The following is a 12,009-nucleotide window of genomic DNA, read 5'->3' as shown; positions in this document are numbered from 1 at the left end:
CCTTTATCCATTAACACTTCGTTAGATTAGTGGTTATTTGTGATTAAAGTGGCCTAGACACAGTCGCATTGCTTTTTTGCTTAAATTTCAAATTTCTATTTAACAATTTACTTTCTTAATATCAATGCTTCAAACACACTGTGTTTGTAAAAATGGTTACGAGCTCAGTTATGATTAATGTTTACTTTTTGTCGGGTGTGTTCGATTTGTTAACTCTGAGTATATCATTAAACACGAACTGACAACACTGGTGTGTTAGTTTTGCTGTTTCATATTTCTACTTTAAATTCTCTGGATTATAGTTTTAATATTTTTTCATAAATAAACAGAGTTGTCCACTATTCTTGAATTTTAAGGATAAGTTTTACTTCGTTAAAGTACAAAGTTAGGATTCAAAACAAACGCGTCCCTAAGTTCAAAGTTTCCATACTTTTCAGACTAAATAAGTTTCTAAAAACGCTTTCATAATATATCGGTCTGAAATGCTATATCAATATATGTCATGACATTATACCGAAAATGTGAGAAAACTTTAACTTCAAATCTTGTTTTTGTGGCTATTTTAACAATTTTCTCAAGTGTAATCTATGTATCTATCTATAATACAATATAAATGTTAAGAAGATAGCGTCCCGTTGTTTTAACAAGAGTCAATTATTCTTTATTTCTTTGTTATAATTATCACTAAAAATGCTCTGAGGGTACATATAACCATTGTTCCATTCAAAATGAAACTAGATTTTTGTTTATCTTTTAAAAGTTATACTTTCAATATTTTAAAACCTATATCTCTTTTCATTCATTTACCTCATGAATATATATCTCTACTTCTCTAGAACGAAGTACTTTTGTTATCCGTCATCTGACGAGCAGTGGATGTTTCCAATACTTTTAATGGCGTCCTTTGATGACATTCACCTTATTTTTAAATACCCGATTTACCTGTGTATGGTGCGCACCGTGGTGAAAAATTCACATGACCTTTTTCTTACTGTGATTATAAATATGCAGCCATATCCTTAATAATCAAACTAAAAGAATACAAAAGCTTTGAAAGGATTTGCAGCACGTGATTTTTACTGTCCTAAGATGGAAATAATGAGTAAAGAAAATACATATACACTACGTACTTACTAATATACAAAACAGTTTTCATCCTTTGACAAATCTAAACCCTACGCAAAATTTTCAAAACTCAATCATCTCACTGTTGTTTTTGTTTTGTTTTTTCAATACTGCCGTCTATGGCCTAATTTTTTTCAAACGGCAAGACAAAACAAATCATTATGATCAGCTATCACTTTTTCATATTCATAAATATATTTTTTCTTCTTATCTGTCTTTTTTTATATACAGAGCAGTCTGCCAAACACCATACTTTCATTTATTTGAAGAACTTGAGGAACACAATTAAAAATCGGCATGATATTCTCTCGTTCTTATTTCACTTTTTTCTGAGACAATTGGAAATTTAATTTTAAGAGCGGATCTTATAATAAACATGTCTATAAATTAAATCATTTAATAACTATAAATCAAGTTTTGATACTAGATGCAGTAAACTGGACAGAGGTCGGGGACATATTTTCAAAATCGTATTACAATTAAAAACACCTGAAAATTGTGAAACTAGAAAGTAGTAATAATAATTTATGTTGCTATTTAACAAATATTATTAAAAGTGAGAGGGGATAGCATCATTATGAAAAAAATATAATACTGTTTATCTAGTGAAAATTTATGATTATTTGAACATGTGTGAAAGGGGCTGGGACACAGATTTGAAGTTGATATTTTGTAAAAATTTTCTTAATAATATCACGACTTATATTTTGCTAGAGCATTTCACATCTAAATACATTAACAGCGTGCTTAGAAACTTCTTTTATCTTGAAATTTTTAAAACTACGAATCTCGGAACGCGTTTGATTGACAATATCCTTGCACTTCCACAAAGTAAACTTTATCGATAGCAATTAATTAAAGTAGAAATTTTGTTGTGTAATAAGGGGATGAAGTACACATCTCACATGACTCTGTTTAGCTATTTCATAGTATCCGTTTATATAATTGCAAAACCTGTAAAACATCAGGGCCCGGTTTTTCAAAAGGTGGTTAAATTTAACACAGTGGTTAGGTTAACAATGTGTTAAATCCTAATCAAGTGATTAGCTAACGCAGTGGTTAAATTGTGTTGATCAAAAGCAATTTAACGCAATGGTTAACTAACACTGTGTTAACTGAGTTAATCACTTGGTAATCACTTGGTTACCCATAATGCACTTCTACTTCCTATGTAAACATGGAGAGCACTGACTTCTGCTCTAAACCTAAGCGGGCTAGAAGCCAGAATTTCAGCATTATGGAGATTAGCACCATTCATAATGAAGTAAAACAAAATCCTATATTGGAAAGTAAACACTCTAACACGGTTACAAATCAGAAAAAGCAAGCGGTGTGGAAAAACATAACCGAAAAAGTCAATGCCGTGGGCACAGCTCACAGGACTGTTACCGAGGTGAAAGACAAATGGAGAAATATGTGTCGGGATGCTAAACAGAAGTTTGCTGAACACCGCAGGGAGTCACAAAGGACTGGAGGAGGCCCACCACCTACCCCCCTCTCCCAGACAGTCTCAGACATTGTGGATCTTTACAAGGACTCCAGTTCCTTTGTAGGAATTCCTGGAGGAATTGAAACTTCTATCTGTGATAAAACAGGTGTAATATTTTATGAATTACATTATAAAATGTGTTTAGAAATAAAACAAGTTGTAAACTAGGCCCCTACCCAGTTCTATCTCAAACCCCTACCTTTGCAACTCACAATATTTTTAAAAACAATCTGTTTCTCAACAGAGATTAAATATTAGGTCCAATAAATATTTTCCATGCAAAAAATCACTTTAATTCACACGTCTAGTTTTATTCTTTCAATATTTCTACCACATTGTCATTTCTATGTGAAATAAAAAATGTCGTCTGCTTACAATAACAGTTGGACGTTCGTGAGAGCTGAATATAGTAACTTGAAAGTTCATTCTTTATGATAATGTCTTTTCTTATGCTGAAAATCCTAAGAGTATTTATTGAAAAACAGAATGTCTGTTTGATAAAAATCCAGCCACACATCAACGATAATTTGTTTACATAAGGCTATATTAAGAACGGCCTTGACCCCTTCCAATCGTACTTTTCAAACAAGAAACTGTTTTCGCATATGTTTAGTGCAGATAATGTCCTTCCGAATCGTAAACTAATAAAAACTTAAATAAGGATCAGTATTCAATGTAAAAACGTATTCAACAAGCTGTACTTTACCTTCACGCCTCATTTATAAAAGCTATTTTTTTTTAACAGCATGGTCAGAAGCGATTCCCGGGTTTCCCCCATGATGACGGAGCGTTTGATTGTGACAAATAGAGTAGTAAATAAACATTAACATTATATTAGTCCAGTCAGCTTTCTAAAATAAATTTATAATATATAACGTTCGTCTAGTTATACGTAAACTATACTAAAGCATATCATAACTTGTTCGCGGGCTTTTTCTTTAGTAAAACGGAAAAGAGTGGTTTTGAGGGTTCCATAAAGGGGATTCCCTTAAAGTATGAACTAAACGCACATTTAGATAACTTGTTCGTAAAATCATTTACCTATATACATGTACAACAAGAAGGCAGACCAAAAGTTGATAACCGATAAGTTAAAAAAACATAAATGAAGGGAAAAATGGATTACATATAATATATATGTATATATTTTTAAAAAAAAGTATAACATTAATATAAAGCACTTCTGTGTACCCCCCCCCCCCTTCTCCAATATTTTCGAATTGATTTAATTTCTTTAATGCTTTTCTTTTCTTTTTTCCCAATCATATTCTAGTCTTTTATCAAATTATATGAAGAGAAAAGTTTGTATCATACACCTGTCCTTAAATACCTTTTTTTATGATAACTTAAAATATAGTTATATATACAATGTAATTTTGTATTATCAAGTTTTATGTTATCTAGACATGGAAAATTCCACTTAACGTTCTTTTAAATTTTAAATAGATCTGACAAATGAGAGTCAGTTACAATCTCCTAAAACTGGATTGAATCCACCATGTGTTATTGAAGTAGAAGTCCCTGCAGTTTTCAGCAGCTGTACCAACAGTAATCCAGGTATGTGAAAAGAATTTAAAAAAAAAAAAAATCTAATTTCAGAAATAATTTGCCATTCACTTTTTTTAAGCAGATTATCATTTGTCTCGACTATATGCTATCTTTTAACACCATCATAATTATATTGCAATATTTTCTTAGCATCATCTGTCACCAGGTGCTCTCAAGTACCAAGATCAGGGAGCCCAGCCATTGGCAGCAGCAATGCAAGTATGTGATATAACAAATATAAGTATTATTGTTTAATAGCATTCTGTCATCAACATGGGGTGAATATTTTTGTACATTATCTTTCTGAATATATGTACTCATAGTAATTTTTACATTGTGATTTTTTTTTTTTATAAAAAGCACTGCCAGAGATGAGTGACACTGTTCTTGAAGATAATAGAAGCACAAATAAGTCAAAGAAAGAGAAGTAAGCTGTTAGAATCAAAATTTATCCACTAATGTTTATTTATCATAATTGTTATTTGTTTACAACTGATTTCTTTTGAATTTTTAAAGGTACTGAGTATTGTCTTGAAACAATTAACATATGTGTACATGTTTAAACATTATATAAATGGACAAAAATATTAATTAATGGATTTAATTACAGAAAAAGAACAGAGCAAATATATGTAGACAATATCACAGTAGACATATAATTAATCACTAATTACTAATCACTAATAATCATTAATTATTATGAACAAAAATCTTTTTAAAGGGCAACAACTCCACATTTTCTCTTATAAATTCATTTAATGTACAATATGAATTGTTGAATATATGCAAATCTGACATGCAATCACACTGAAAATTTCATTTCAAACATTCATGTATTTGACGTGTAATTTTAGATAATAACCCTTTTTTAAGTTAAGTATATTTATCCAAAATATCAAAGAATTTTTTTTAAAACAATATGAAGTGATCGAGCTGGAATATTAATTAAGATACATGTAAATATCAAAATTCTATCAACAAACATTTATGTCAACATGATTAGCAAAAAATCTGCCCATTCACTGTCGAGCTGCACAAACAAATGACTCTCTCTCTCTCTTTGAATTTAAATGAACACTCCTGTAATATTTCATGTATTGTAGATGATGTTTTAATTTTATCAATTATATAAAATATGAACTAAAAATGAAAAAATGCACAATTTGAAAAGAAAATGAGACCAAAAGTTATTTATGATAATGGTCAGGAATTTTTAACAAAAATGTGTATGTGATTTTAGGACCAAGCCTCAGAAAAAAAGTGCAGAGGATGTATATACTCTGCAGTGTGCTGTCCTTGAAAAAGAACTAGAAAAAAATAATCTGCAGATTGAATTGCTTCAAATTCTGATAAAGAAAGCAAAGAAAGAGGATGAGGAGCTGCCACTTACATCAATGTTTTCTTTGTTATCATAAACTATGACATGTATATATGGTCTAGTCAATGAAGCAAATATATGGGCCCATCATCGTAAAAGTAAATGTCAAACCCTGTACTCTTTGTTATTTTGGAAATAAAAGCATTTCTATAGATAACATTAATACATAATTAAAAAAAAAGTCCTTAGATTAAGATTAAGTATGCATGGATCATTACATTTAATTCATAAATATTTTAATCACAAGTTACTGATTGAAAAGAGTTTTGTCCCTTTCCTGTAGTAATTTTCTAATTGCCCCCCCCCCCCTTCACGAAATTAAGGGGACATTAAATCTCATATATCTGTCGGTCTGTCTGTCACAAAAACTTTAACCTTGGTCATAACTTTTGAATGAAAAGAGATAGAGCTTTCATATTTCACATGTTTATTACCTGTGACAAGACCTTTCCAAATTTACTTTGATTTATGACCTGTGACCTTGATCTTGAAGTTTGACCTACTTTTAAAAAAAAATTATCCTTGCTAAGTACTACTTTTGATTGAGAAAAGATAGGGCTTTCATATTTAACATGTGCATTACCTGTGACAAGATGTTTCCAAGCATGCCATGATTTTTGACCTTGACGTCTATGACCTAATTTTCAAAAATTTTAACTTTGGTGATAAATTTTTATGATAGGGCATTTATATTTGACAAGTGCATTACCTGTTTCATTTAGTACATGTACATTTGACGTGCATTACCTGTTTCAAGACCTCTCCGATTGTATACTCTACTTTTTGATATATTTTATGTAAGAACAGAAATTGTGTTGCAAGTAGTTATGTAACATGATAAATTGACTAGTATATGATGAAGCATCCATATTTTGTGACATGTAACCTTTGTGGCCTATGGACCTCTTGCTAAGGGGGTACATTAAGGATGTGATGAAACTTCTTTTTCTTTGTGAAGATTTGACCTCAGGGTGAGTTATTTAACCAATGGGGCACTTTTGAAATGTTGATGATCTATTTCATTGTTTTAATAGTTATAGCTGTTAAAAGTCTATTACACTGTATTGTGAGAATTATACATTGTTAATACTTTTATTTACTGTACAATTGTTGATTAAATTATAAAATATCATTATATGACATGTATGTTTTCTTTATCATAGCAATGCCTACATTGTAAGAGCAGGTAAATTGTTAAACAGTCTATGCTCTTGAGAAATAGTGTCGTGTAACGTAATCTCTAATACCCCTTCCATCTTGTTGTCCTTGGTAGGGAGGCTGGGGAGGCTGAATATCCTCTTGATCTGGCTCCTCCTCATCTTCTGGCTCACCAAGAGTAAGCGAGATGTTGTGCAAAACTGCACATGCAATTACAATTTTACAAACTCTGTGTGGTTTCATGCGTACCTGAAAATAATGCAATGAATAAATGTAATATGTATTATGGAGAGTCTCTTTTTCATTGAAAGTAATGTTTAACTGATCTGTTCTGAAAATTAATCTAAAGAAGATAAGGTTTAATATTTTACATGTGAATTGCCCATGAAAAACACTTTGATTTTTGGTGACCTTCATGACCAGTTGAACTTGAAGTTTTACCTACTTCTTAAAAAAAATATACTTTACGGATAACTTTTAAAATAACAATTTGCCAATTGGCCCAATAATTAGAATCTTATAGCAAGGGGACCACAAATCTCTGAATTTGCTTCTTTTTCAGAAAAAGAAGTGTGGGGGGGGGGGGGGGGTGAAGGGAAGTTATAAAACTTGATAAATAAATTCAAAACTCTAAGAATTCTTTTTTAAGCATGCAGATTAAATTAATATTATTGTATACCTCTGAGTGTAATACATGAAACTTTCTTTTGAGGCGTCCAAAAGCTCTTTCAATTTGGCTGCGCGTTCGTCCATGGGCTCTGTTGAACCTCTCCTGTGCCTCATTCTGGGGGTTGAGGTAAGGGGTCAATAAAAAAGGGCGGCAGGCATAGCCACTATCTCCAAGGAGAATACCATGATCAAATCCTCCTTTATCTTCATCTTCCATGTAAGTCCTTATCTGTTTGTTTTTTTTTAATTCAATTGTAATGAATATTTAATGCACAATGGAATTAAAATTAAAAAAAAAAAAACCCTCTTGACCTAATTTAATCTGTTCATTAAATTCTCTATTAACCACATTAATCTTATTTTATTAAGCATGTTAAGAGTAAATACATGCATGCATGTGACATGCAAGCATCACTTAAAACAGTTCAATAAGTAAAACTTAGAAAACTTGCAAACCCTGTATAACAGCAGTTGATCATCAAAAATAAATGCATATGACAAATTAAAATATGCTTCAATCATCTTTGTTTACTATTCTTATTTACCTGGGATGTTCTAAAGATGTGAGCATCATGCACGGATCCAGGCCATGAAGCATTCACATTGGTAAATCTTCCTGTAACAAATATGATGTTTTCTTTAATTTAAAAAACATACATATGCATTCACTATAAATGAATGCATAGAATATTGTACAAAAAAAAAAAAAAAAAAAAAAAAAAAAAAAAAAAAAAAAAAAAAATCAGGTTTGAGCAGGGTAATCATTACATTTTTTTCATAAAATCATTTAAATCAGGACTTCCACTTTTAATTCATTACATACGTGAACTATAATAATCTTTTTTGATAATATAATTTGAGATGTAAGATACAGATACAATTGTAAATTTCTTTTTTACCAATTGTTAAATGGATTCATCTGTAATTATACACATTGCTCTATCACTTTAGCACTTTCTTTTTTTTCAGTTCATTTAAAATTTAAAACTAAATTACATGAAATATAGTAACATTTTTTTGTATTAAATTCCTTTTATGTAAAAAAAAATATATATATATTTTACATGAAAATAAATAGAAATATAATATTACACACTAACTATATCACTTAATTGAAAAGGTGCATGTACTATAAAACTTGGAGTAAAGTTATTCTGTTGTTTAGTGTTTATGAAGTTGTAACTTGAACTTAACTTGTCTTTTAAACAGCTGTTAAAGCACCTAGACGTAAAATTTTCTATTAGATCCACCCCTTCATTTTCACGAAGGGACATAAATCTTTCTCATCATAATATCATTGATAAAAATGTCACAAATAGTGATCAAAATATTTATCAATCAATTTTATTTTATTTTTTTTTATAGGTTTTACTCATGAAAGTAAGAATATCTGTCACAAAAATTAAGAATTATGTCTTAGAACACTGAAAACGTTTAATATTTTAAATGATGCAAGGAGTACAAGGTCAAGGCCTCTCGTTATTATTTACCTTCGTGATCGCAGACAGCTTGGATGTTGAGACTATGATACCCTTTCCTGTTGACATAGGCGTTCTCATCATTGGAGGGTGCTACAATTCTGACATGTGTGCCGTCTATACAACCGATGACATTGGGAAATCTGGCTTGTTGGTAAAATGCAGTCTTTATCGTCGCCCTTGCACTCTGAGTAACCGGCCATTTGATAAATTGCCCTGCCTTGTCAGCAATTGCATTGGTGACATCTTTAACAGTCTTAGATACTGTACTCTTCTCAAATCCTACAGAGTATGTTAAAGATAAGAAAGTGGAAGCGTTGATAAAGTCACCGCAACATTAAATTTTCCTTAGCTAGTCAGTGTTAGTGCCCGATTTACAGGAAAGTAGACAACTTAGATATACTTGACGAACGAAGATGAAAACCACAAAAAGATTGCAAGTTTTATGTTCATTTATCATAATTTTAGAATTATTTAATATACTTGCCTATTGTGTCACCAATAACTTGCAGAAAACTGCCACTAGCATAAAAGCGTAGGGCCATTAGAATCTGTTGCTCCACAGACAGGGCATGGCTGCGTTTTGTGGCCCTTTCCAAGTCTTCCGACAACAACTCTACTATAAATGCAATCCCCCGTCGGCTAAAACGGTACCGTTTATGCAACTCCTCATCTGACCAGCCTTGCAAGGGGTCAGCAGCAGCTCTAAAGCATCTTTTTTTCCTCTGAGGTGGCTGAAGTGCCAGTCTAACGGCCATTTTGAATCACTCTGTTAGTATTTTAACCACTGTGTTAAATTTTAACACAGGTACTAAGGGTGGATTAAAGTTAACGCATTGTTAACACATGGTTAAACGCTAACAAACTTTTGAAAAACACTTAACCATGTGGTCAAATTTAACGCACAAGTTAACAACAGGTTAACACCAGGTTAGAGTTAACCACCTTTTGAAAAACCGGGCCCAGTTGTATAAACAATTTTGGCAATTTTTTTTTTTTTTATTACCATGTTATATAAAAATAATTTTTTAAAAAAGTTTTAATAGCGATTCTCTGTAACCACTTAAACTTCTTTGCCACGCATGGTCACCGATTTTGATGAAACTTTGCCCATTATTACAACTTGACACCAGAAACATATATCAAATAAAATTTCGTTGGTATGTATCTTAGTTGCCATGGTAACAGCCAGAAAAGTTGCAAAAATTGAGATTTTCAGCTACTTTAAATCTTTATTAAGCCTTAATAAAGACTAAGAAAAACAAACAAACCATTCTCCCAAAAACATGACACCTTGTTGCCACTTATGCTATAAAGAAACTATTTAGAATTTGTCTCTAAGTAAGTGGTAACCATGGGTACATTTGGAATACATTTTAGATGCTGAAAAAAGCTGAAAAACGCTCTATAGTCACAAATGATAGATGTTACATGATCAAACTCAATCAACAACGTAAGAAAAACAATGAAACATATTTGATCTCATGTAATTAGGTATTGGCAATATTATGCTAAAAATAACTTTTGTGGTTGCCATGGTAACACAGTGTCACCATGCAAAATCTGTTGCTATGATTGGGTTAATGCTACTATCGTGAGGAAAAGCAATAAAATTCATGACTGGCACATATGCATCCTTAGGACCTTGCAACACCGACAATATAAGAAAAAATGAGATTAATTGTTACTTTGCAGCGTAACCATGGAAACAACGTACTAGTTGTTTAAAGTGATATTTTTTTGCTGCTTTAGGAATTTACTAACCTTTTAATCAAGAAAAATATTATTTGAATCACCTTGAATAGTACTTATCTCGTAGAACTAATGTTGAATATCATATATTGATAAAGGTTGTTGAAAAATACAACACTGTTGCTATGGTTACCAAGAAGAAAAAATGTTCGATTTTGTTAAGTTTTTGTCAATATTAGACCCTATGTGCCAGCTTTTTGCATCCAATTAGAAATTGGGTGATAGTCAAAATTGAAAGTCAGGTTAGTTGTTCACATATATCAATCATAAAAGTTTTGGGAATCTACATACAACGGTACGTATCCAAGGAAACAGAGTGTTTTTCAGATATTTATGCATGTTTTTTCGCCTTATTTCCATAGCAACGCACTATTTAAAGAATTGAAATTGAATTTTTTGAAATGTGAAAATTAGGGTCACACCAAGGCCTTTAAAAATTGATCAACCGTTATATATAAATATGCTTTTTAAAAAGATAGGATAAGATTAAAACACTAAGAGAGTAAATTTAAAATCCCTTCGTGGTATTAAAACCATGGCAACCATTGCCAACCTATAAGAAATATCATATTTTGTCCTTGGTATATGTTACAAGGATCTCTTCTCTATTATTTGCTTGCATTTCAACCTATAATTGTTTTTATTCTTAAATGTATGACTTTATAAAATCAAATGAACAAAATTATTACTTTTGAATACGTTGTTTCCATAGTAACGTATGTTATAGATGATTTACCAAACATGTTTATCATGCATTTAAGACACCAGGCCTTCAACTTTCAGAAACAGTCATTGCCACTTGTTTGCTTTGCTGCAAACGTTAACTGTGGGACTCTGAAGATGTTGAAAAATGCCATTTTTCAAACTTTAGGACATGTTGCTATGGTAACCATGACACATAGCAACCATTTTTTGCCAGTTTGGAGTTTACGGTATGAAAGACTTTTATCATAGAGAGTTTGGAGAAATTCTGAGACTATGCGTGCCACAGCTCCTATATAAAAGTTCAAGTCATTACAGAGAATGGCTCTTAGCATTCTTGTAAACATTAATAAATTACGGAATATTTTGTTCCACTCCCCTGTTTCCCTACACTGTGCGTCCAACAAGTCGGTGACGCCATACACTATCTGTTAGTACATCAAGATCATACTCGGTGAATACACTGGAAGTGTTATTATGCAAAAACAGGTCATATTCAGTATATGATGAAATATTTTGAGAAATGGAGAACACAAAAATTATCTTTGCATTGCTGATGACGGAAATCTTATGTAGCTTACGTATTACGTCATAGTTGGTTTTTCCTGTACTCGAGAAATGTAAATATGACACGTTTTTGTCATACTTATGTCTTGTTTGACGATGTCCTGTGCAATATTGAGCACTATTCGATATTTTTACACTTAATC

At 31.5% G+C, this 12,009-nt stretch overlaps 2 protein-coding genes across 2 annotated transcripts; one reads left to right on the top strand and one right to left on the bottom strand.

Annotated features, from left to right (window-relative positions):
- Positions 1 to 2,302: 2,302 nt before the first annotated feature.
- Positions 2,303 to 6,255, top strand: LOC133201438 (uncharacterized). Its single transcript, XM_061337240.1, has 5 exons — positions 2,303 to 2,720; positions 4,061 to 4,171; positions 4,313 to 4,381; positions 4,523 to 4,589; positions 5,403 to 6,255. The coding sequence occupies exons 1-5, from the start codon at positions 2,303 to 2,305 to the stop codon at positions 5,575 to 5,577; spliced, it is 840 nt and encodes a 279-aa protein (XP_061193224.1). The 3' UTR covers positions 5,578 to 6,255.
- Positions 6,256 to 6,743: 488 nt separating this feature from the next.
- Positions 6,744 to 9,603, bottom strand: LOC133201437 (putative nuclease HARBI1). Its single transcript, XM_061337239.1, has 5 exons — positions 9,333 to 9,603; positions 8,858 to 9,127; positions 7,913 to 7,983; positions 7,378 to 7,596; positions 6,744 to 6,947 (listed from the first exon to the last, which is right to left on the bottom strand). The coding sequence occupies exons 1-5, from the start codon at positions 9,601 to 9,603 to the stop codon at positions 6,744 to 6,746; spliced, it is 1,035 nt and encodes a 344-aa protein (XP_061193223.1).
- Positions 9,604 to 12,009: the final 2,406 nt, after the last annotated feature.

The sequence above is a fragment of the Saccostrea echinata genome, unplaced genomic scaffold (assembly GCF_033153115.1).
Source record: "Saccostrea echinata isolate AGI-Se365-2 ecotype Australia unplaced genomic scaffold, CSIRO_AGI_Sech_v1 ptg000044l, whole genome shotgun sequence".
NCBI classification, from domain to species: Eukaryota; Metazoa; Mollusca; class Bivalvia; order Ostreida; family Ostreidae; genus Saccostrea; species Saccostrea echinata.
The sequence above is the reverse complement of the archived record's forward strand: the minus strand, read 5'-3'. Positions and strand labels throughout refer to the sequence as shown.

Excerpts from the sequence above, each read along its gene's own strand:
- LOC133201438 (XM_061337240.1), top strand. The coding sequence starts at position 2,303 with ATGGAGAGCACTGACTTCTGCTCTAAACCTAAGCGGGCTAGAAGCCAG. Across the intron at positions 2,721-4,060 it reads TTCTATCTGTGATAAAACAG|ATCTGACAAATGAGAGTCAG; the intron begins GTGTAATATTTT and ends AATTTTAAATAG. Across the intron at positions 4,382-4,522 it reads CATTGGCAGCAGCAATGCAA|CACTGCCAGAGATGAGTGAC; the intron begins GTATGTGATATA and ends TTTTATAAAAAG.
- LOC133201437 (XM_061337239.1), bottom strand. The coding sequence starts at position 9,603 with ATGGCCGTTAGACTGGCACTTCAGCCACCTCAGAGGAAAAAAAGATGC. Across the intron at positions 7,984-8,857 it reads AGCTGTCTGCGATCACGAAG|GAAGATTTACCAATGTGAAT; the intron begins GTAAATAATAAC and ends TATTTGTTACAG. Across the intron at positions 7,597-7,912 it reads ACATCTTTAGAACATCCCAG|ATAAGGACTTACATGGAAGA; the intron begins GTAAATAAGAAT and ends AAAAACAAACAG.